Source organism: Idiotropiscis lumnitzeri, chromosome 6, assembly GCF_059441095.1.
Source record: "Idiotropiscis lumnitzeri isolate Australia: NSW breed Sydney's pygmy pipehorse chromosome 6, RoL_Ilum_1.0, whole genome shotgun sequence".
Taxonomy (NCBI): domain Eukaryota; kingdom Metazoa; phylum Chordata; class Actinopteri; order Syngnathiformes; family Syngnathidae; genus Idiotropiscis; species Idiotropiscis lumnitzeri.
This window is the reverse complement of record NC_142396.1, coordinates 8,388,518-8,412,189: the sequence shown is the minus strand read 5'-3', so window position 1 is coordinate 8,412,189 and position 23,672 is coordinate 8,388,518. Positions and strand designations below refer to the sequence as shown.

Here is a 23,672-nt window from a genome sequence, read left to right as displayed (position 1 = left end):
CACACCAAAGCCCAGAATCAAACCCTTCACCTCTGTACTGTGAGTCGGATGGTGCTAACCAGTCTTCCACTGTGACATTTTTTTTTCTCAGTCATTCAAATTCAGCAGTTCAATTGCTAGAGAGAGTTGTTCACAACATTCTTTTTTGGGGGTGTGTTAAATATACAAAACATTTATTTTCACTTTTTCAGGGAAATTAACTCATTTACACTCACATCTATTGCTAATTTTGTGTCTTCAGTGAAATTAACATGCATGCTTTTGGAACCTGTGAGAAAGCCAGAGTACATACCAAGCTCAAGGAGAACATGCAAATCCCACATAGGAACGTTCCTAACCTAAAAACCAGACGGAGATGTGCCACCTAGTAGTCCAATATTCAAGGCCATATTAAAAAGGTAATGATAAGCAGGAAAATAAAAAACGTTAGTTAATGGGGTTAAAATTCTTAATTTCTAACTAAAAAAAAAATACTTAAAAAAATAAGCGTTTTACGAAGGGTTAACAGCTGGAAGATTGAGTGAGAAATACAACCCAGTTGCATCATGGGATAACTGGCGGCAGTGGACACTTTATTTTGAAAAGCACTCCAGCGGAAGTGACCAAACTAGCCGCGTTGACACGTCAGAGGCACATTGACTATCAAGATCCCCACAAGTTATTTATCGTTTAATTGTTATTCCTCCCAATTGCTTCTTTGTCATTCCAATCGACTCGCTTTTTGGCTCGTCCGTCAGCGCGACTTGAACGCACGACCGGAAATGTTCTGTTACGGTCGACGTTCACGGCGCGAACCCACTTAGCTGACCGAGCCACCAATTATTTTTTTCCCTCCCCACATCTGAATGTATAAATTATTTTTTGTTTGGAAATGAGAACGCCGTCATTGGTGTTAGTTGTTGTGGTGTGCTCCTCCTGCTGCTGCTCTTTGGCCAATGCAACACTCTCGAAAACTGATTTGAAAAGATCACAGAAAGCTGCGCGTGAAAATGAGGTGAGCAACGTTACTTAGACGTTACAAACGGTAGTATTCTTGTTAGTAGTAGCACACTGCTTTACCATGGAGTTCCATTGTAACGTCGCCGACGTAACCCGAACGAACCTTTGCTAACGCAGGAGTAAAGACGAAGTGTTTGTAAAATTTCTATGAAAAAGATTATGAAGCCACAAATTAACAAGTGAATGACGGCGATAATTACGGCGCCTGACACTGTATGTAAGCTAGAATGTCGTATGTCGGGACCGTCGTAAACCCCGGTTGGGTATTATATGAATACATCATCAGCTGAAAAACTCACCTATTCCCGTTATTAGTATCTTCTCTTCTCTCAGATGCCTCAAAATGGCACCAATATGTAAAAAATAGGACTGCACGAATATGGGAAAACATGCAATATGGCTGCTGAATATTGCTATTTTTTTATTATTGCGATATTTAATTAATGTTAGTAATGCCCCTTGATACTGTTCACCTGTTGGATGGTGGCGTGCATGAATGATTGAATCTGATTGGTCTTAGTAAGAGCATAATATTGCATATTTTTGTTGCATTTTTTTTTTTAAATATTGCACAGCCCTATTTTTAATTCCGATGGAGAAAGTATGTCGAGGAGGAGCTGTGAACATACACTCGTAAATCTGCATTGTTTTCAATATCAAATTTATAAGGCATTAATTTTTAAGAGTACTATTGCAAAATGAGCGTTAAATGATGTAAAACTGTTATATAATAATAATAATATTCCCTTTATTAGTCCCACAATGGGGAAATTCGAGATTCGAACCCAGGCCTCCTGGGGAGACTGGGTCCTGAACGCGGCGCCTTAGACCACTCGGCCATCCTGGCAGCCAATTTACTGTTGGAACTATTCGTGTCGGAATATAAACATTTAGTGTGTCATGATTGTTTTCCATTTGCGGCAAGGCTCTGTCCCTATTATGGTATCATCATTATGTGGTGTTGTCCAGGCATCCCCAGCATCAGAGTCGGTGTCAGAGAGAGGACTCGTGGCAAAAGCGGTTAACTGGAAAGATGTCGTGAGGGAGGAGAAGAGATATTGGGCTCAAATCCAGAGGACTATTAAAGGAGAAGTACTTGGTTATGTCACACCGGTAAGTCTCAATTACTGCACGGGTGTACTGTTAATAAATAATGTACACATTTCTATTGTTTTCTTTTTATAGTGAATCTAAACTGACACATTTGTGGTTGTAGGATGCAACATAGTAGAATAGCACTGTATCTTACAGACAGGAGTAATTTGCAATGCATTTATCTGCATAATTGTTAAAACATTACAAGTAGCTCTCAGTGTAATGCAGTGGAGTTATACAAAAATAATATGTTTAATTTTCCTGTTAAGTCATAATAAATGTCAGGATTCTAAATTTGACACAGAAGAAAGTTGTTTGCCAACTATGGCGTGCGCACTACATGGGCTAAAAACACACCCCGATGGTTGCCAAACTCCGAATGAGTTGTGCACTTGTATCGTGACAAGTGTCAACAAAATTGAGCAAGATTTGAACATTTGATATAGCACTTGTATAGAATTTCTATTTGTAAATATAATAAAACCACATTTATATTATTTTAGACCATTTCGCATGACATTTTTATAATAAAAAGTCTTTAGCCAGATAACTATTCATTTACTTGTGTAAATTCACAATTAAATCCTGAAATTGTGAAATAATACAATGGTATGATGATAGAGATTTGAATGTCACAACTTGGGTGGTTAGAATGGTTGGCTCACAGGTCTGAGGTTCTTGGTTCAAATCTCACCTCGGTTGCTTATGGTGTGGAGTTGAGTCCCATGGGGCAAAAATAAAAATCTGTAGCCTTTCCCCACACCTAAAAGGTGTTCCACTCTGTTCATTTTCACTAGTGGAATTCTCACGGTTATGACATCGCCAAGTTGTTTGGCCCCAAACTGACCTCAGTGTCGCCGGTGTGGCTTCAACTTCGCCGGCGAGGACGTGAGCGCTTTGAGATCACGGGGCTTCACGACCATGACACAGGTACACTGCTCGCTTTTTCTTCTTCTGCTTTATAAAGTCATTCAGAGTCCATAAAGAGTTTGCATCTTTCCAGGCTGGGTCAAAGCCGTGCGCAAGTCCAACAAAAAAGTCAAAATTGGTGAGTAGCTGAGGCCTCGTTTGTTTTTGCAGGTAAAGACTCAGTGTTGTTTGTGGTTAGTGCCTAGGCTATTGTTTGACGGCTGGTCCTATCAGGACTACATGAGCGTGCTGGCCAGTGAAGATGAGATTGAGGAGCTGGGAATTGAGCTGGTAAAGGTTGCCAAGGTAAACTAGTGCTGAGCCTACTGCCGGGATGCTCTTTGCAATTGGTAGGTTACCCAGTTCTTTGGTCCAAATGGTGTATCTACGCATCCGTTTGTGTGTTTGATGTCGCAGTCGGAGAGATTCGACGGCTTCACTTTGGAGCTGTGGAGTCAGCTGGCTGGCAACAAAAGAAAGTGAGTTCTTTTTGTCTCTCCGGTCATTCATCTGCAAGGACCTTTGATTTTGAAATTAACCAAACCTGTCCCGACCTAACACTGTGTCCAATAGGGAGCTGGTGCACTTGGTAACACACACGTGCAAAACGTTGAAGGCTAACCTATTAGATTGCATCCTTGTCATTCCTCCTGCTGTGACGAGGTGAGTGAAACCGTTAAAACGAGTCACAATGTCAGTGATGACGATTTTGACCTTTGGTGGGATTTAAATCTGATCAGCACGGGCCAGCCTGGCATGTTTGGCAGGGAGGAGTTTGAGCAACTCGCCCCTATAGTGGACGGCTTCAGCCTCATGACGTACGACTACTCCAATGGTGCCACGTAAGGACAAATATACAGCACTCAGTCACTGCTTTGAGAGTTCACCCTGATCTTTCCACTTAAAAAGTAAACATGCAGTCCCTTTCAGACATGACTTAGGCATTCAAATACTATTCGCTTTGTACAGAGCAATAATGACGTGAATTTGTTTTTCCAAGTTTATTAAAGCAAAAACCTGCAATTGCACGAAAGTGGTTAATATGGGGTGCTGTGTGTTGTACTTTGAGTTGGGGATCACTTCTGTTAGAAGCCTATTAAATAATAGTGGAAAAAGTAAAGCGCCAGTTGTGCGGCATGTTGGGGTCAACGTTCAGCAGTCAATGCCCTTTGCAGAATACTGAATTTTCATGGCACTAAATATGCTTTGTGCTTACCCTGCTCATGTGACTTTCAATTTAATGGTTGGATGCTACATTTTAGGGTACTGTATTTTATAGTCTTGACCAAATTTATGTCTGCTTCGTAGTGTATTGGTGAGGGCCTGACCCAAAATGAAAAAACAAACAGGCCAATTCCAATATTTGGCATAATAAAATACAGATGATAAACTAATTGGTCAATTTTAAAGAAAAGGACAAGAATATCTTATTTTTTGGTTCCCATGGAGCTTACAACATTTAAGATAAATTGCAGGCAGAACATTTGGCTGATTTACAATACCGTATTTTCCAGACTATAAGCCAGAGCTTCTAATTTGATGCTTTATTTACGAGCTTCAAGATGTCAACAGATTTACCCTTTGTCTCATCACATCCGACCAATGTAATTACCCAACACAGCACAGTGGAGTAAAGAAACTCTTGAGTCCACCTTTTTACTGAATATTCATCAGCCATTTGCGGTTGGAGTGTGCATGCGGGCTGTGAGCAACAAATATGGAAGCGTGTGTGCATAGTGATATGTGGTTTGTAGGAGCCAATATAGAGCTGACGTCACGTAACTTATTCCTGCATTTGTTTACGCAGCCACATTTGCTGTATAGTAAGTTGAAAAATCATTTTTATTTTTCAGTTTTTTTGTTTGGAGAGTTTCTTAGATTATCATATTGTATGTTGTAACGTTTACTATTGACCAATTAATCAGTCAGGCCCTAGTCATGACAATGCATAAAGGAATTCAATTCAAAAGTGGCAATAACTTGCAATACTGCATGAACGAGATGCATGGTGGGTGTTTGTTGTCAGACCGGGCCCGAGTTCCCCCATGTCCTGGGTGAAAGACTGCATCCTCCAGCTGGCCCCCAAGAAAGAGTGGAGATGGAAAATTCTGCTTGGACTCAATTTGTACGGCCTGGACTTTTCAAACCAGCAAACAGAACCCATCCTTGGGGGGAGGTGAGCATAATGCTAGCCTACATTTATGCACGATCGGAATCAAGTGTGATGCTTCAGTCTGTGACCTCTGGCAGGTACATAGAAATTTTGCGTGAACACAAGCCAAAGATCATCTGGGATGACTTTAATGCTGAACATCATTTCACCTACAAGGGGTAATGATGTTTGTCTTTGTTTACTCAACATAGACTTCCGACACGGCAATTGGAAGTAATCTACCCTCTCTCGATTTCAGAAACAATGGCGTGAAACATGTGGTTTACTATCCATCATTGAAGGTAACAACTTTATTTAAATGTGCTGCATTCCTTTGAAAATACTTTCGGAATGGCAAAATACTTTTTTTTTTTTTTTTAATGAGGAACAATGCCAGTTATTTCTGCATTACAAAGCGGTGTTCATGGTTCTATGTTGAAATGAATGTTATTTGACTTTCCAGTCAGTGCACATGAGGATCGCTGTGGCTGAAAAACTGGGTACTGGCATCTCCCTGTGGGAACTGGGACAGGGGCTCGACTACTTCTATGACCTCCTTTGAGCCATCAGCAACAGGATTTCTTTTCATCTGATAATTCACAATTTCTTGCACAAAAGGTCTAGGTGCTGTTTTGGTCCGGTTGGTTTGGAAGTGCAACTGACATGAACTCTTCCATTGAGCCGCTTAAGGGATCCAATTGTTGATTGTGACTAAGAAAATGTACTTTGGTGACGAAGAAAATGTACTTTGGTGTATTTTCTGTGTCACTACTATTACAAATAAAGCAACTTGTGAAGTTGACTAGTGTCGTTTAGTGAGGAGGAGCATGTTTAGCAGGATAAACCAAAGAGCGTGTACTCAATCCGACAGTATTACCTTCACTAGCAAATATGTTTTGGAAAATTTAAAAGAAACAGTTGTTTTAGTTCATCACAACAATCAGTGACTGGACAATTAATATACAGTCGTGCATTGATTTATGAAAATAATTTGATGCGCAAAAACAAGTGCTACGCCGAAGAAAAGGAACCAAGTTAATGACACACCTAATCTTACTTGGCGCTCGAGAGTAGAATTAAAGTGTTGACAGCAAGCCAGGTGGACTGCATATTCTGTCCCGTTATCAGGTGTCTGTCGGCGACGATGTGCACAGCATCCTCGTGGCTCGCTGCAAAACCATGTTTGATGATGTTCTCAAAGAAGCTTTGAAAAATATGATCAAGACATGATTGAACATCACTGACCTGTGTATGAGCCGCCGCTGTCCTTCACAAAGTCTTCCACGATTAAAGGCAGGTTGGCAAAGTCCGGCCTCCGCACCAGTTCAAACACTGATGGCTTCAGCAAAGATATTTAAAGACTTAGAGGCAGAATTAGAATGAAATTCTAATCGACATCGCAATGTAGTAGGGCACAATTTTGAGATTGCACAGGCTGAAATTTTGGAGAAAAAAAATTTGGTTGGTAGTATTATGTAATTATGTTGAGGCTAGATAAGTTCTGCATAGTAAGCACAGTCCATCAGTTCACATCTCATTTTTTCCTGAAAAAAATTAATTGATAAAGCCACAGATGTGATTGCATTATTGTTGTAATCGGACTTGCTGTTTACACCACGTCGAGTATAATTTGCTGTATTGAACGCACAAAAGACTATTTTAGCATATGCCAAACCTATAAAACTAAAACATGTATAATAAAGATTGACTGAGCTTGTTTATTGTAATACAGATGAAGGAATATTTTTCAAAATCACTCAGCCCCTGGTGAAAATTTCCAACCATATGTGTAGTGAACATACCCCAGTTAAACTATAGCCATTGAAGATCCACCTGTTTCCCTCCGTGGCGCAACACAGTGCTGACACTCCATGTCCGACTGCACACACGGGCTCTGCACACACAAAACACTTATTAGCGTGCACACAATTACTCACAGGAGACTTCGACAAGAGGCCTGCCTCACTCTTCTGAGCAATGAAGTGTGAGAGAATCCGGTGCAGTGAGCCGCTATGTGCCAGGTCGCTTGGCGCTCCTGGACAGTCGGGGATGAGCAAAGACTGGTAGCGAGCACCTATTTGAAAAGAAATTAAAAAAAGGTCATCGTGAGACATTGGGGAAAACCGACTGAGTAACAATGATTCTCACCATCAATGGATTCAAGTTTGGCAGGAGTTGCATAAGGTTTCATGTTGAAGTCTTGCACCCATCTAGACGTGCTGTCATCCACCCCGACAAAATCTATTGGCTTCCCCTTGGAAGACAAGATGTAGGCGATTTTTTTCCTTTTAAACATCACATGGCATAAAAAGGCACTTGATTACCGCCCTACTTACTGTTTTTCCATTTGATCAGATTTAGAGGCTTTAATTTTTATTCATACAAATATTAACCATATTTATGATTTTAGAGCTGCGTAAACAGGTTACTGAAAGACGAATAAAACCATGACATTTATTTGTTAAAATGACATTGGACTTTTTGTCCACTTGGAGCAGATTACATTCTCCAGGAAAAAGAGACTTACCGCCGGCGTTGCTGTCTGGAGGTTAAATACAGAAGAGCAAAGATTGAAGCTCTGTTGGAAAGACCGTGCAGACACTCCTAGCGCCAGTGAACAAAACAAGTTACAACATCCATACATGAAATGTTATCAAAAAGAAAAAGATCACATTCATATTTCTAGTTAAACGAATAGCTTATTGTCAAACAGACCTTGAGGAGAGGCGCTCAACACAATCAAACAAGTCGGCTTCGCAGACATTCTCTTTTTTTTCTTTCTTATTTTTCCTCACGTCACCTTAAATCAGTGACATGATGTAGCACACACATTTAGAATTGCCCGTGACAAACAGGAAGAACCGCGAGGAGGAAGAAAGGTCACCTGACCACAACATCCGCCTCGAGACCTTCACAAGAAAAGAATCGGACCAGTCGACTCGTAGAAAACTGCATTCTTTCAAACACTCAGCAGAGGGCGCTAACTAAAAAAGTGCTACATATTACTTCCACAGCATACAGGGCACTCAGTCGGAGATGGTTGATTTTTTTTAATTTACAATAAATTAATTCATGTTATATAGTTAACGTGTTTTCGAAAATACATTTTACTGATACTTAAGTTTTATAACGAGTAAACTTAAGATAAATTAATACAAACTATCAATGCAAATTAATTGTGAAATTTTAGGAAAAAATGGAAAATTCAACAAATATTATACCGCATGACTTGATAGTGGTTGGGGGGGATAAAGAATGGAATGAGCTGTATGAGTCACACGAGCAATTATTTGTACACTTGTGCTTTAAGTTTTTATTTTCATTTTTGTTTAATGTGGCCCAGCAACCAATTAATAACAGTGCATGCATTGTATGAAATTATTGGTAAATTGCATTGTCAGCAGAATATGGAAATAATAAAATTCCTTTTTTTGGTATTCATGCTAATACAATTGTTATTATTGCTCGTATTATGTTAAGGATGTACTGCATTTATTTAACTAAACCTTGCGACACACCAAGAACAGCAGTGCAGGACTTGCATATATAACCACATCAAGCTTTCATTTTTCTACATTATCCTTGACATAAAAAGAAAACTATTTTGCAGAGTGAAGTGCTGCCCAGCAGCTCAACTTTAAAAGTGACCACCTGTCATTTTAAGTCATTTAAGTCTCAAATCACTCATCTGGTAAAGACACACAAAAAAAGTCCAACATCAATATGGGTCATCTTTCAGGTTTTGATGAAGGCAGCAAGTAAACATCATCCCAAATAGCTGGGGGAAAAACATACAAGAAAAGTGTTAGTTCAGTACTTAACATACAGTTGGATGGAAATGGGAACCTTTGTTACAATATTTGCTTGTGAGGTACTTCACCTGTAAAACTGCAATCCCAATGCCTAGTGCACCAAGAATATACAGCTGACTGAGAATAAACTCCTCCAATTTCATGACGCAACCTCCCTGGCAGCACAGCAAGAGCATCAAATTTAGAATATTGTTCATACTGTACGTCAATTGGAGCCCAGTGGATATGCGTACCCACCTCCACCTTATAGACATTGGAGGGATGGTCTCGGATGCCGCAGAGGCTGCTGGGAGTTTTACAGCAGCTGTCGGGAACAAGCTGCTGGTCTACTGTGGCCTGGATCCAAATGCTATCCTTCCAGTCTGAGGAGCTGTTACTGCCACAGCACTGGAACTGAGAGCGAAGAACAAGCACATAAATGAGGCATGCTTCAACGAGACACACAGTGTGCAAATATTGTGCAGGCACACCTCCTGATGGAGCTTGTCCACAGCCTGTGTGACACTGTCCTCCCCAGCTTGCTGGTATTTCTGCTGCATGGTCACCTTCAAGTTCTCCCTTAGCTCCTCATCCAGCTGTGAAACACAAGCAGCGCATTAGCACAGGACAAAATTTCACTTCATCTTAAAATAATATGTGACTTCACTTTAAAGCATTTCTACAGCTTAATTCAAGAAGTAACACGTATTACGAAGATGCATTGAACACAAGTGAAAACACTTTTAGGAAGGCCAATTCCCAACTCATTTCTGTATTGAAAAATCATTTTGTTTTTCATTTTATATTCTAATTTCTTGAGAAGACGGACAAAATCATGAATTAGTTCACTTTGTGTCAAGGGAATCTAAAATGGATGAGTTTCACTTATTCAATTAAAACTATTTGTAGTTTTTCAATGGTCTTCATATTTATTGAGAGGCACCAGTAAAATAAATCAAGTGGCAGCACGTTACCTGGTGGCAGAAAGGGAAACACTGGAGCAAGAAAAGGGGGGAAGAAAGAAGGAAGGTTTGAGAAGGCTCAGTGAAGACATGCACACAGACTGTATTTACAGTAAACAGGCCACCTAACTCGGTTGTGTTAAAATGATGGTAACAAAAAGACAGAGAAAAGACACCAGAAGAAGGAAGACAATTAAGAAACATGCATAAAGAAAAACACGGGATTTGATTTCATTTCTACTGATAGTGGCATTTAAAAATATAATCTAGACTGTGATTTAAAGGGCCGGTAGCACTTGAATGAAACAAACCCAAAAACAAACTTTGGGGGTAGAAGAGTTTACCTCATGGTAGGTAATGCATGCCAAGACACCTGCAATGATTTCCAGCAGAAAAACAGAGAGCAACAGCACCAAATACTGCAAGACATATTAAAAAAACAACAAAAAAAAAAAGGAAAAGAAACAAGACAACCGTCAATCAGACATCAAGTTGTTCCTGTTATCATAATACTAGAGTCAGTGGGTTTGTTGACTTGACATTCTCTATTTACACAACACTTATCCTGCGGCTGCGTCCGCATGTCTGCGACACGTGGACGCTTGTGATGCTCCTCATTCCTCTAACATTAGCCAAACTCTAAAAATGTCAACTCTTGAGGACACGCGCCATGTGACCTGGCACGTCATGCTGCAGCTACACTTAGTGCGGGCCATCCCAGTGAGCTGCAGGCAGACATAAGGTCACCTAGGATTAACTTTCAATGCCCCCAGACGTGGGAGTGTGTGGGTGTAAACAGAATCTTGAACAGGACTTTGGTTTTCTTTAACTTAATAATGAGGACAATTATTTTTTTGTCTCACCACTATCAAGAGACTCTTCATCTCCCTCAGAGTGGCGCAGCATCCGATGACGCCGATGACAATCACGATGGCCCCGGCGGCGATGAGGATGTAAGCGGAAGCTGTGTAAAAGCTGGAGTTAAGCAGAGTGATGTAGTCACTCTTCTCCACCAGAGTCCACACGCCCATGGCCAGTAGGACACCACCTGCCAGCTGAGAGAACAAACCACTCGATTCATTTATTCATTTTATACACGCTTCATTTGTCATTTGTCAAAATATTTGTGCATGATACACAAAAACACTTTTCAAATGAGCACATCCTCTGAACAAATTCTCCTACATTTATTATTGTATCATTTGAATGGTTATGTCAAATATGGAGCTTATCCAAGAATACATTTGCATGCACGTAGTGAAAGGTTCAAAAGGAAGTATAGTTTTTTTATTGTTTTTAATGAAGCTATTGATATTGCATTTGTAACTTACCCAAAACAGAATGTTAAATATAAAGAGAATGTACTTCAGACAAATCGTCCCACAGGAGTTTTCCCTCGGGGTTACCATTCTGAAAAAAATAAATAAATAAAAAAGACCAGGTTGCTGTCCAGTGTGATGTGTTTTTTCAAGAAGTGATGAACCATTGGTGGCCTCAAACAAATGTGCATCAGCCTATATTAGACCTTTGTGATATACGGATCATGCATATAGTAAGTCATTTAATATTTTTGAAGCAAAGATTTCTCATACCGAGTGGACCTCTTAGCAACTTGAATATTTTGATTTTGTGGCTGCTATGTTGATGAATCAGGCAAAAATCCATTGAGCGGTGTGTCAAATGGGGCCAGACAAGGGCACCTGACATTTGGGAATAATTTCTTATTATTTCTTTTTTAATTGAAAACTTTAGATTTTGCATCATCCGCGCAACTTTAAAATCAGATCAAATTCGATTTTGCATCATGTCAAAAGGATGAACCCCTAGAAAAGTGCATTTTTTTCAGTTTGAGGGTCATGTCATGTGTAATAAAGGTTTCTTAGCACTCCTGAATCTAAGAGTAAATTATTAGCAACTTCAAAGTTTTTTTTATTTTGCGACAGTATCTCTCAAATCTGACGAGATTAAGCTCAATTAAAAAAGTGCATACAATAATATAAATGATAAATAAACTAATTATATAAAAGGCAGTTTTATCAGTGTGTAGCTGACAGTACCTTTGAGTCAACGTAAAGAATGAAGCTTGCCAGACTTGCAAGGAATGAGCAGGAGCAGCTCACTGATGAAATCAAATATGTGGTGGGTAAAGATACTTTACAGCTTGTGTCGCATGACGTGCAGCAATAATATACAACGGCGCAGCAGAGCTGAAGCCAAAATTAACTCCTCAGCCAGGACAATTTTATACTTTAAGACAAAAAAACAACCAATAAATTAATACATCCTAAGTGGCAAACCTAAAAAAATAAACTAGTACTCTTTTTGTCATTAGAAAAAGTGCACATGCATGAATGGGGAGTTGAAGCAAAAAAAAAAAAGTTTCCTAGAGATTTATTTTTAACTATGGCGTCATGGGAAAAGTGTTCCTGCTTTCTAAGTGAGGCCAAAACGGTCCTACCTGATTCGAGATGTCAATTTCCGTGGCAACGCTTTCCAAGATCCCAATCAGCCCGCGGTGGATGTGCTTCTGTCTGTGGAAGTTGTCTACAGCACTTGGAGTGTCTTACAGTGTCCTATTGCAGCCGCTTGCCCACCCCAACACTTGCTCCTGTAAAGTGCATGGCTGCCCCCCAATGGCCTCTCCCACAAGTGTGTGGAGCGGTCAGCAAAAACTGATCGACACTGTGGCAAGGGGGTCAACACAACTATATTTAGCAGAATCAAAGCACTATTAAAGCATACAAACTTGAGAGTAAACCTGACTGTCAGTCAACGGAAGATGATACACTGTGTCTGTATCAGAGGAAGAAAAGATTGACCGCTGAAAACGGTCTCATCCTTGGAATTGGGAGGTGAACAAATAGTAGCAGCTGAACCTGGTAGTTGTAATCCTTTACAAACATTTGCTTTTTTCCAGTTACACACAGCAACTTCTTCGTGCGGCACACTCTGTCAGGGAAAGCGTGTCCTCACATTGTCGATCAAGCTGGGCAACTAACCTCCTGAAATAAAGCAAAAGTTCAAGTTGAACAGCCACAGCATTAAATACACTGGCCCAATATAATGAGACTCAACAGTTTATTTAGTGGTTGTGTATCGCATTCCACTAGAGATATTACTACTAATATTTCAACCCGATCACACGTTGAATAAAAAAGTAAAATCTTCCACCGCTACATACTACAAGTCGAATGATACAAGCATGGTCAAATTTAAGCAATTCCGATGATTGGGCTAGAATAAATGCTAATAATAGAAATCTCATATTTGCTCTCTTTTGGTTGCACGCGGCATGTAAGAGCTATGCAAGCAAACACACTGTGATGAAGCCATTTTAAAAGAGACATCATTAGCAAATAAAATAAATCGTCAACGGCAATCTAAAGCAAAGCATTCATAGTCCATACTCAGCCATATGAATCATCAACTCCTCCATGTTCGCTCCAGATTTGGCACTGCACTCGTAAAATGAGGCCTGGTGTTGCTGGATGGACCAAAGTTAGACACAATATATATATATATATATATATATATATATAAATATGTACTTTATTGAAAAAGAAAGTTTTTGAATCGTAAATTGTGCCTCACTTCCGCCAACTTCTGTCCATTTCTTCTTTCCACCTTTCTGCAGTGACTGTCGGCCAGGTCCAGTTTGTTTCCGAGCAGCATCAGCGTTGCATTATCGCACATCTTCTCCTACGACACATGCCGGTTACGTTACGTCACACACTTTAAAGCGTTGTACCTCAACCTTAATTGAGCTGACGCGCTCGTTTTATATTGGAAAAATCTCACGGCGCGCCGCACCACCAAACAAAAATGCCACAAAAAGTGTGGATACTGAAATAATGGCAATAACTCAACTTACTCAATGTGAACCCAATGTGAATGAATGACAACTTGTGGCTACCCAGGTTTGTTGTTCATTCTGGCATATCATGAAAAAGTATTTAATTGTTAAGGCTGCACTAGAGGTCGTTAGCACATAAAGAACAAAGATTTTTTTAATGGACAATAACTGACGGTCAAACCAAGTAAAATTGGATGTGCCATGGTTCAAGCGTTGTGAAGTACAAAATACAGTCCGGCACTGGCTCACCTTTACAGTGTCCATCCACTCTCTTACAGCAGTGAAGGAGGCCGAGCAGGTGATGTCATATAACACTAGAACGGCGTCAGCCTTGCGGTAGTACTGCTCAGTGATGCAGCGAAACCTGCACACATGTGAAGGACGTCAGATTTGGAGTAGCATCAGGCTGAAGAGGCAGAGGACTGACCTCTCCTGACCGGCAGTGTCCCACAGCTGCAGTGTGATGGAGGTAGAGCCCAGGGTGATGGTCCTCATCTGGAAATCTATGCCTGCAGCAGCAAACAGGCTCATCATAAAGCAAGCGTTAAATGCTGTGAAAAGTTGGGATGAGCTTACCAGCAGTAGAGCTCTGAGCGCTGCAGAAATGTCCTCTGCAGTAGTGCTGGATGAAGGAGCTCTTACCCACCCCTGAGTTACCAAGGAAGACCACCTTGAACACATGCTGAGGACTCACAAGTCTGCACTAAAAAGTGAGATCAAATTAAAATAGCCTTGAACTTTTCCTATGTGGAAGGTTTTTGACTCTGCGCGGTAATGCTTTCTGAATTAGTGAATGAAGAATAGCATCTTCCCTACCTGGTCAACACTTTCACAACTGACTCTATATGATGCCTTTGAATTGATCGCTTTTTTCTCTGTGCCCTGTTCCTGTTCATCGCGCGAGCTTTGGCGGAGACCAGCAAGCACACACAATTAGTTGCTCCTGCCTCAATGGGTCGCCAACATGTAGACTTGCTCACACAAACCTGTTCACTGGCTTGTCTCGTAGCAAGTAGTGCCCTACGACTGACCCTCTCTTCTGAAAAATTTCTTCCATATTCGGACTCTGAAAGGGGTTTAGTGGAAAGCCGTTAGTAGTATTAGTTGACACCATCCACAAACGACGACTTAAAAAGAAAAGGAACCAAGTGCTCAGTAGACATTTATTCTGCTGTGCAAGTAAGCGTTACATAAGTGACACTCATTGTAATTGGTGCATGACAAACAGATGGCATTTCCATGAAGTGATCACTGGTATACATAGCCTTTAGTCAAATATAGCACAAGGAAAATAGTTTGGCAAGATAATCTCACATAACGCAGAATAAATGTCTTTTCAACACAAGGCATCAGTTCCCTACGTATGCCGACTAAATTCAAAGCGGAACAATCTGCCGAATGCTATGAAGGCCAGGAGATGGGAAGAATCCATGAAGCTGTTCCCACACTTAGCTTAGGGCGGATATTGCTGCTGTGTCCATGCACTGTAAAAGTCTTCACTGAGGTCATAGGTTAGCGGCAGCGAAGGAAGGCGCTGGCGTGGATCACTAACCCTCTTCTTGGTCAGCTGGGCATCTTTCTCGTCTCGCAGGCTTTTATTCATATCCCTGCAAAGATCAAGGATTTGCACACTGCTCTTATTTACATTGGATATAATGTGTTTACACACCTTTGTTCAGAAGTAATTAGACCAAAATAAAAAACTTCAACTTTTTCCACAATTGGGAAAAAATATATATTCTAGTCAAATAATATGCGGTTGAGAGTTTATTTTTTATTGAGTGTGCAATCCCTTAATCAGTCCTATTCAAACTTCAAATCTTAAATGGGAGTCAGCACACAACTGCCACCATTTAAAGTGCCTCTCATTAACAACCAAAAATGTTCTTCTGTTTTACTCGGCTTTTCCTGATATATTTTCCCCATACAAGTTAGTGGAAAGGTTTTGTGTTAACACTGAATGGTATTTTGAACTTTTTACAATACCCTCCACGTTGACTAAGAGCCCCAGTTCCATCTGAGAAAAAGCAGCTCCAACGATACAGCCACCAACATGCATCATCGGTATAATGATATTGTGGTGATGAGTGGTGTGCTTCTCATGTCACACTACTTGGACCACAAAGGGTTTCCGCATACCATTTCCATTCATACTACATTTCTGGGTTCACATTAGTATCCATTCCACAAAAACACATTTAATCAAAATTGGGACCTCGCAAAAACAAAATTCACACACTTGTGCAAGAAATAAGAGGCAAAGGAGAAGCATCATTCGCACTTTCGTTTGTTGCTCTGGTCACAAAAATTGGGCTGCACACAGACTACATTTTAAAGCCAAATCTTGTATCCAAATACTTTGGAATGTACACTGTGTACATATTGTAGAGTGTGTTGAATGTTAATCTTAGTTTGTTATCTGTTATTACTTTGCAATTGACTCACCTCAACAAGCTAAGTTGTCGCAGAAGACTATCCTTCTCTTTCTGCATGTTTCTGGACACTTGAATAACATTTCTGTGGTGAAACAAGAATCATTTTTAATTAAACGCTTGTATGAGACAGCACCAGATTCATACAAGTAAGAATGTTACATCAGAAATAAATAAGCTACATTGTTAAAAAAAATATTTTGCATCCTGTCACCTGGGTATAAACAAGATTGTCTTCATTTCTTAACGCCACCAACAACTAAATGCTCTAATTTTTCTCTCCATTTTGGGAAAAACATATATTGCCATCTTAATATGCGAAAATCTATGTATTCAAAATGTAATTTGAAAAATAAGATTGTGCGAAGGATCTACCCAAAAAAGTGACTCTTACTGCTGTCTGGCTACTTGCTCCTGAGCAGCGCTGAGCTGTAGCTGGGCCAGCTGAACCAGAGCAGCCTGCAGCTGCTCCCGGCTACTCTCCGCTTGCTCTTGCAGCTGGACGTTGAGGTTGTGCAGCTTCTGGTTATGTTCCTTGCTGGTTGCTTGCTCGCTGATCAACTGCTGCATTCTTCTCTCCAGCTTCATACAAAGAGAAGTTCCGTTGACTCCCTCGTTATGCCGGTGACAGCTTTATTAGAAGAAATGTCAGCAGGGCCATCGGTACACACCTCTTTCTGCCTGCTCAAGGTTATCTCCAACTCTTGGTCGCGCTTCTTCAACTCCTCCTCAACCAGTATGCCTCTCTGCTTCTGTCTGATGCTCTCCTGTTTTGCATCAAACATGTTGTCAATCGATAATTTTTCTATGCCAGGGGTCCGCAACACATGGAACCCAACCTCTGTTCTACGCTTGTCACCATTTCCACAGCATAGTTTTACTCTTGTTCCTTCTTTCTTAACTTTTCTTTGTTGTTCTTCTTTCTTTGTTCTACTCATTCTGCCAGTAGCTACTTTTCATCAAAAATGTTGACCCCAATAACCACTGTGATTAATTTTGTTTCCTGCATTTCATGTTGTGTGGAATTTTATTATTTTTTTTGGTTGGTTGGTGTTGAAACTTGTTCTGTGAATGATCCTATCTTGAATATTCACATCGACCTTTAGTCACATCGCCTTTTGTTACTTCTATTTTTCTCTCATTCCCATGCCCTTTTGGTCGTTGTCTGTGTTTGTTTTGGATTTCACTATCAGCGTTTTTACACCTTACAGAGCACACATTGATCTTTACCTGAGACAGGCGTTTCTCTCGTTCCTCTCGGATTTGGGTTTCCATTTCCTCATATATAGACCGAACAACCTGATCGTGTTCACTCTCGCGTCTAAAGTACAACAAAGTTGAAGGAACTGTTAAAACTCACCTCATTGCTTGTGGCCACTAAGCAGAATGTGAGCGGATGCATTTGTGCGCTACCTGCGCAAAGCTTGTTCCAGGGTGTCTCGCTCTCTGATGGAATCCTGCAGATGTGTGATGGCGTGCAGCAAGATACCTTCCAGGAGCCTGAGCAGCTCTGGTCGCTCTCTCTGTAGCTCACACCACAGAGAACACAGCTCCTGCTTACTGTTACAACAAGAAAAACAAACAATAATGTTGTCACAATAGAAACATTCTGACTGTAATACAATGCTTATTAATAGTAATCTTCATACCACTCCTAAAATGATACCATGACAAAACCCCCAACACATCAGTAAAAGCAGTGGAATCCAAGATGGCAAAATATAAAGATAATGGAGGATATTACATTACATGAATCTTTTTTATATTCCACTTATCCTCATCAGTATTGCAGGTATGCTGGAGCGTAGCCTGGCTGACTCCGATCAAGAGGCACACTCTGAACTGGTCGGCAAGCAATAGAAGGGCACATATAGACAACCATTCACATCCATATAGATGGACAATTTCAAACAGGGTTGGGAAATTAATTTTGAATTTTGTACTTGGCTGGCTTCCTTCCACTGTGCAGGAAATACGAATTTTGCTAGCATTAGGATCACTGCTGTGAATTGTGCTCGTCACTTTTTTTTAAAGAAAAATACTTGCAGGAGGGCTTGGAACAGTCGCTAAATATGGCAAAGGTGTCACTAAGGTGGCAACACTTCAAATCCAAGTCATTGCTCTTGCTCGCTGCTTCGTGTGTACAAGTGCCACATGAGTGCACATGAAAAGTACAGCATTCAAAATAAAAGAATAGCAGATTTTATGATTTACTTTGACTTAATGGTCACTTTCGGCAGACTGTGGCCCCCGGACTGTATTTTGCCAAGGTCTGATTTAAAGACTTTAATAAACGTAATATGCAGTAAGGCTGGAGACCATTACACCTTGTTATGCAGTTATAATTAATAGGTGTACTACCAATTTTCAGGAGTATCTTCGATTCTGGGGACGGTGTGGTTGCATGTGCATTTTAAATGCTCAGAACTCTTGTTGCAGCAATGGCAATCCCACCTGTCAGACAGTTTGTCAGCACCAAGCAAATTCAGTATGTCGGCAAGTCTTATTGTAGCAGCATCCTCTGACCAGTCCACGTGGTCTGCGCCTTCGGCTGTAAGCTCTTGACTCTGCTCAGCTGTGTCTTTCTGGCCCATTAACTCGCCTGCACAACAAAGAGTTGTTTGACAGACAAATTCCCCCATAACGCTTATGCTAAACTGCAGTATGCACACCAAGTCCTGTGCTAAACTCGATTGGTGTAAGAAAGCCATTGTGCTCGCGGTCCAGGCTCTCAAATACGGTCTCCAGCTGCTCGGGCGAAAGAGGCAACTCCGTCTGTAGCCCCTAAGGAAATAATATGAATATTAAAGGTAAGGCGATAACTTTGATTGTGCGACACTATCAGCTCACCTGCATGTCCCGCTTTGTGATGAAGCCTTTGCCTTCTTTGTCGCACAACACAAATAGCTCCTTGGCTTTCCCCATTGTCTCTGCCTGCGGGCTTGCTGCTGCTTCTGCTCCATTTCTGGGAGTGTGTGAACCTCGTGGGCTGTGGCCCCTGCCTATTCGGGGGCTCCCTGTTGACAGTCTCTGAGGTCGCGGGCTTACCGATGCAGCTTCGCCACTGCCTTGACCTTCCAGCACCTCCCCATCTTTCAGCCAATTAGGCATACTGTAGCTGTACCTGAACAGACAAATGAGTAGAAAAATGCATATTTGAGTATCTACGGTAACATCAGGTTCACAAACATAGTGTTCACAGGCTCCACGTAACCCCCCCTCCAAAAAAAACACATTAGTCACTATCATTACTTATGATATTATCTGTTTCCTGGTTATTTAGGGAATTCATTAACATGATCAGTGTTTTCACATAAATATCAATAACATATAAAGGTAATTTGAGCATATATGTTACAAACTGGTAGCCCTTTGCGTTAAGGGTTAGTAACCAAGAAGTCGCTTCTCAGTTTCAAAAAGGTTGGTTACATCTAATGTACATGAACTTTTCTACTCACTTTTTGTTGCAAGGTTCTGTGATGACAGGTTGTCTCACAGGTCCTCCCTTGTCAAACAAGAACAACAAACTCTACTGGAACCACGCACATTATCTCCAGCTGCTCAGTCAAACTTATCTTCACTCACACCTGCACAGGAAACTCCATGTCACAAACAGAATATATATATTTTTTTAAAGGTTCAAGTCAAGCTATGATGGGACCCTTACAGAAACAATCAATGTATTAAGAGTTAATGTCTATCTAAGAATCGAAAATGTAACTGTGCCTTTCCCTTGGCAAAAAAAACAAAACAAACCAAGCTCCAGGATGGATATAAAGGAAGGAACAGGATGGAGTCATGTGAATTTATGTGTAATCGAGGAGGAGGGTGGATAGCCAGGAGTGAGGAGATGCAAAACACTGTTTGTACTCATTTGCATGGTTACGAAGTTAACGACTACCACAATTGCAGGCAAATACTTTCCCAAGATGATATATTGCATATTTTAAACATGTCACACGACTTCCAATTCCTCCCTTAAGTGATTTATTGTAGCAATCGTGTACACATTAAAGGAAGAATATGCTGAATGTGACAACGTAAGAAGAAGCCTCGTCAAATGTTGCCATATCCATGAAAATAAATATTTAGAGTGACTATTGATAGCACACTTGGAGTTGCTCTATGAAGCTTTCACAACTTCCTCGCGGCACTAGAGATACGAATTCCATCGTAAAAACTATGTCAACAGTATATGGAAGCTTTTAATGTGGCAAACAAGCAGGACAAAGCGCAAATTCACTTGGAATCTTACTCATGTGTTTCGAGAGAGTTGTTCTCACACAGGGTAAAATAGAGAGTTAGAGATAAAATGTTAAGAAAGAAATTATAATGACAGCTCTGCAAAAAGATTCTTAATGGACTGTGTGTTTTTGCGCGTCCAAGCTGTAAAAGACAATCTTGTTATTTCAAGCATCAAAACGAAACAGCTGTCATTCTAATTGTCGGCGTGACGTTAGCTTACTAAGCTAACAAAACTGAATTTGACATAAGGAATAGACAGTGCTTAAAAATATTCCTAATTAACAAAAACTCACTTAATACGCGGTCGAAAGGGGAATCTTATTTTTATAAATGGTCAAATACTGAAGGTAGAGTAAAGAATACTGTCGAAAAAAGTTTGAAAAAAAGTTTAATGATGACATACCGACACGGCGCTGGACGCAGGTGTCCACTACCTTTGATCACTCCTCACAGCGAACCTGTCGAATACTGCTTGTGGCCCATAGATGGCAGTAGGTATCGTTGCCGCTCAATTTGTACCGTAAAGTCAAATATAGTGTTGAGCACAAATAACTTTCCCGTATCAAGTGTCAATTTTCCGTTATTTTGGTGTGATTTTAGAGAATATGTATTATTAATGAATACTATCCCCAAAAAACACACATCATTACATTTCACCAGCTCTGCAATTTTTGTTTGATATCTATTTGATGAATCCTTACATTGCCTATTACGGTAAAACATGCCGTTACCATGGAAGATACGGAAATGCGTACGCTACGGCCGAAAAAGCATTTGGGGTCTTCAAGTGGTCATTGTTTCCAAATGAGTTCGGAAACCGAGGAGTTTGTTGTTTTTAGTCATTTCGAGTGTCACCTTTTATGTTCTCGTGGTTCCTATCGGTAAGTAGACATTTTGATGACTCGCTGCTACGATAACAAAGGGAAAAAACAACACAACAGCTTAAGGCACTGAGGCGGAATTCCTCGAAGTCACTATCCACCATGCAGCCATGCCAACCTGGCGATTAGTTGCGGCGATAAAATAATGTTCTACTCATTTCCGAATGAGTATTTATTCTATGAGCTACTTTACGTGAGTAGAAACGCGTCAAAATCGCATCTACTTTAGGTGATGACATAACTTTAGGATACCTGCCTGTGTAACATACGGAGCACGTTGATTAGTGTTACATCAGCTTGTAGTAGCAGCTCCATGAACAGAACAGAATACAGGTACAACCTTTGGTTTCCTTTGATACAATAACTATGTCACAATTCCTGTGTGTTTCCTTGTAGGTAACTCAGCATGTGGAAACCTTCCGTGAAACGAACTCCCGTGCCTGCAATGATTTCTTGGACGACTTACAATCATCAGCAAACATCTCATGCTTGAAGAAATCACACAAGACGTTTCTAGATAGAGACAGCGTATTTTTGGAAGTACGGTACACAACACTTCCTCACAATGTGAATGGACCCCAGCAGCGCTCCCAGAATATCAGCCTCAAGAATTAATGTAAAGAAAGTGTTATTGAGATGCTGCAGACGGGCAACTACTCCCTGGTGCTGTTGATCCAGCTCACACTTCTGGCTTTTGACCTTTTCGTCAACTCCTTCAGTGAATTGCTGACAGGAGCCGCCGTCATTCAGTTGGTGCTCTTCATGTAAGTAACTGGCCAGCAGATGCAACCGGTTGTCAATCTGCTCATAAAAGTGTTGTAACACATGCAATTGGAGAGACTACATATGAAATCTGCTCATCTTAATGCCAACTCAAAATATCAATTTTTGTTTAGTGTTGCAATGTGCATTTCTGTTATTGTTTGGTTGCTACTATGACTACTGTATGATATCACTTGACTCCAAGTCAAAAATACACAATCACAGCTACCAAATTTACTCAGTACTTGCATATAACATGATCTGGTTATTACATTTTTATATGAACTGTGTTGTTTGTTGAAGGTGTTCTGTTAGTACTTTTATTTCATTTCCAAACTGTTTGCAGCATCCAGGACATCGCCATCTTGTTCAACGTGATCATCATTCTGCTGATGATGTTCAACACGTACGTGTTCCAGGTGGGCCTGGTCTCGTTGCTGCTGGAGCGCTTCAGAGCTCTGCTATTTTTTTCCGCCCTCTACCTGACCCTCAGCATCTGCCTCCACAGCTGGGTGTTGGTACGCATGTCGGCTCTGTAGAAATATTTTAAGCATGCCTCTCGTGAAACCGTGCTTACTGAAGTTGTCCTTTTGCTGTCTAGAATCTAAGATGGAGAGCATCTAATAGCTTTGTTTGGACGGATGGCCTTCAAGCTCTCTTTGTGTTCCAGCGGATAGGTAATTTGTCAAAGTTGCACATTTCCCAACTCTTTCTTTCTGCGCATTCAACGAATATCTCTCGACTTCCAGTGGCTGTTTTGTATTACTACTTCTACAAGCGCACAGCAGAGTACATGGGGGACCCGAGGCTCTATGCGGACTCTCTTTGGCTGCGTGAGGCCTATGCCAGAGCTCGGCAGTAGACGCTAAAGACAATTATTTGCTATTAAGCAAGAAATATGTACGCTCCTCAAGAAGAAAAAGGTGACCACAATTGAAGCCCTTATGTCAAAAGAACGCACGCTCGTTTTTGTTTACTATTCCCAAGAGGGCAGAAAACTTTCCACTGGCAGGTAAGCCAAGGGTGGCGTATTGTATTAATCAGGATTGAGCCTGGTAATCTTCTGTATGTGGCCTTTGTCCTGCACTCTTAGGAGACTGCATCGAAATTCTGTCAAGATGCATTCTCTTATCTATTTTAGACTTCTTCACTGACCATCCATCACTTGTCACTTATATATTATCACTTGTCCCTTATGACAAAGCCTGGTGGTTCATTAGGTTTTATGGAAGACAAGTACGAATGTTTACATGCCAGTAATGATATTACTGCAAACCCACTCATCTGTCAGTGTGGATCTTTTGAATTGTGTTCCTGTTGTTTTTTAATTATTAAATAATCCTTCTGTAATCCATCACTGCGTATTATCCTGGAGACAAGGTGAAACAGACTGCTCTATTTTTAACGCAAAGATTAATCAGGATTTAGGTGCCACGAGTGCAAGAAGCCATAAATAGTTGTCTGAGTGTCACAAATAACCTTCTCGCCACAGGTCAAGTTGCTGTTGTGGACTTTCATTTCTTGTAACCGGAGTAACACATATATTGCTAACAGAGACATGCCAGTGTTGCATCTACCACTCTGAATGAAT

At 40.7% G+C, this 23,672-nt stretch overlaps 5 protein-coding genes across 14 annotated transcripts; 2 read left to right on the top strand and 3 right to left on the bottom strand.

The window, feature by feature from the left end:
• Positions 1-576: 576 nt before the first annotated feature.
• Positions 577-5,957, top strand: chid1 (chitinase domain containing 1). Its single transcript, XM_088299036.1, has 12 exons — positions 577-994; positions 1,969-2,112; positions 2,892-3,024; positions 3,098-3,142; positions 3,203-3,309; positions 3,421-3,482; positions 3,577-3,666; positions 3,744-3,845; positions 5,030-5,179; positions 5,254-5,334; positions 5,415-5,457; positions 5,619-5,957. Exons 1-12 carry the CDS (start codon positions 872-874, stop codon positions 5,715-5,717), a joined length of 1,179 nt encoding a protein of 392 aa, XP_088155162.1. The 5' UTR covers positions 577-871; the 3' UTR covers positions 5,718-5,957.
• On the bottom strand, positions 5,283-8,308 carry gatd1 (glutamine amidotransferase class 1 domain containing 1). Its single transcript, XM_088299041.1, has 7 exons — positions 7,871-8,308; positions 7,683-7,759; positions 7,304-7,409; positions 7,122-7,229; positions 6,958-7,049; positions 6,401-6,494; positions 5,283-6,324 (listed from the first exon to the last, which is right to left on the bottom strand). The coding sequence occupies exons 1-7, from the start codon at positions 7,917-7,919 to the stop codon at positions 6,209-6,211; spliced, it is 642 nt and encodes a 213-aa protein (XP_088155167.1). The 5' UTR covers positions 7,920-8,308; the 3' UTR covers positions 5,283-6,208.
• Positions 8,309-8,453: 145 nt separating this feature from the next.
• Positions 8,454-12,515, bottom strand: cd151 (CD151 molecule). 4 transcript variants are annotated; one of them, XM_088299038.1, is made up of 9 exons: positions 12,367-12,500; positions 11,966-12,027; positions 11,240-11,318; positions 10,772-10,963; positions 10,253-10,327; positions 9,438-9,542; positions 9,205-9,360; positions 9,036-9,122; positions 8,454-8,933 (listed from the first exon to the last, which is right to left on the bottom strand). In XM_088299038.1, the coding sequence occupies exons 3-9, from the start codon at positions 11,315-11,317 to the stop codon at positions 8,874-8,876; spliced, it is 753 nt and encodes a 250-aa protein (XP_088155164.1). In that variant the 5' UTR covers position 11,318; positions 11,966-12,027; positions 12,367-12,500; the 3' UTR covers positions 8,454-8,873. The 4 variants fall into 4 exon arrangements, with proteins under 4 accessions (XP_088155164.1, XP_088155163.1, XP_088155165.1 ...); XM_088299037.1 differs by lacking the exon at positions 11,966-12,027 and having other exon boundaries at positions 12,367-12,515; XM_088299039.1 differs by lacking the exons at positions 10,253-10,327; positions 11,966-12,027 and having other exon boundaries at positions 12,367-12,515.
• Positions 12,516-12,596: 81 nt separating this feature from the next.
• On the bottom strand, positions 12,597-21,202 carry cracr2b (calcium release activated channel regulator 2B). Of its 5 annotated transcripts, XM_088299031.1 has the most exons (20): positions 20,842-21,201; positions 19,652-19,780; positions 19,044-19,317; positions 18,866-18,977; positions 18,648-18,795; positions 17,607-17,753; positions 17,424-17,514; positions 16,865-16,960; positions 16,588-16,775; positions 16,207-16,278; positions 15,314-15,368; positions 14,748-14,827; positions 14,578-14,665; positions 14,338-14,464; positions 14,189-14,270; positions 14,011-14,125; positions 13,500-13,607; positions 13,316-13,392; positions 12,785-12,910; positions 12,597-12,701 (listed from the first exon to the last, which is right to left on the bottom strand). In XM_088299031.1, exons 3-19 carry the CDS (start codon positions 19,302-19,304, stop codon positions 12,826-12,828), a joined length of 1,932 nt encoding a protein of 643 aa, XP_088155157.1. In that variant the 5' UTR covers positions 19,305-19,317; positions 19,652-19,780; positions 20,842-21,201; the 3' UTR covers positions 12,597-12,701; positions 12,785-12,825. The 5 variants fall into 5 exon arrangements, 4 of the variants coding, with proteins under 4 accessions (XP_088155157.1, XP_088155156.1, XP_088155155.1 ...); XR_015844116.1 differs by lacking the exon at positions 13,316-13,392 and having other exon boundaries at positions 20,842-21,202; XM_088299030.1 differs by lacking the exon at positions 20,842-21,201 and adding an exon at positions 20,732-20,830 and having other exon boundaries at positions 12,597-12,910.
• On the top strand, positions 21,142-23,435 carry tmem138 (transmembrane protein 138). Of its 3 annotated transcripts, XM_088299045.1 has the most exons (5): positions 21,160-21,319; positions 21,716-22,083; positions 22,428-22,599; positions 22,683-22,758; positions 22,831-23,435. In XM_088299045.1, the coding sequence occupies exons 2-5, from the start codon at positions 21,956-21,958 to the stop codon at positions 22,941-22,943; spliced, it is 489 nt and encodes a 162-aa protein (XP_088155171.1). In that variant the 5' UTR covers positions 21,160-21,319; positions 21,716-21,955; the 3' UTR covers positions 22,944-23,435. The 3 variants fall into 3 exon arrangements, with proteins under 3 accessions (XP_088155169.1, XP_088155171.1, XP_088155170.1); XM_088299043.1 differs by having other exon boundaries at positions 21,142-21,319; positions 22,683-23,435; XM_088299044.1 differs by lacking the exon at positions 21,160-21,319 and adding an exon at positions 21,358-21,652 and having other exon boundaries at positions 22,683-23,435.
• The last annotated feature ends 237 nt before the right edge of the window (positions 23,436-23,672 follow it).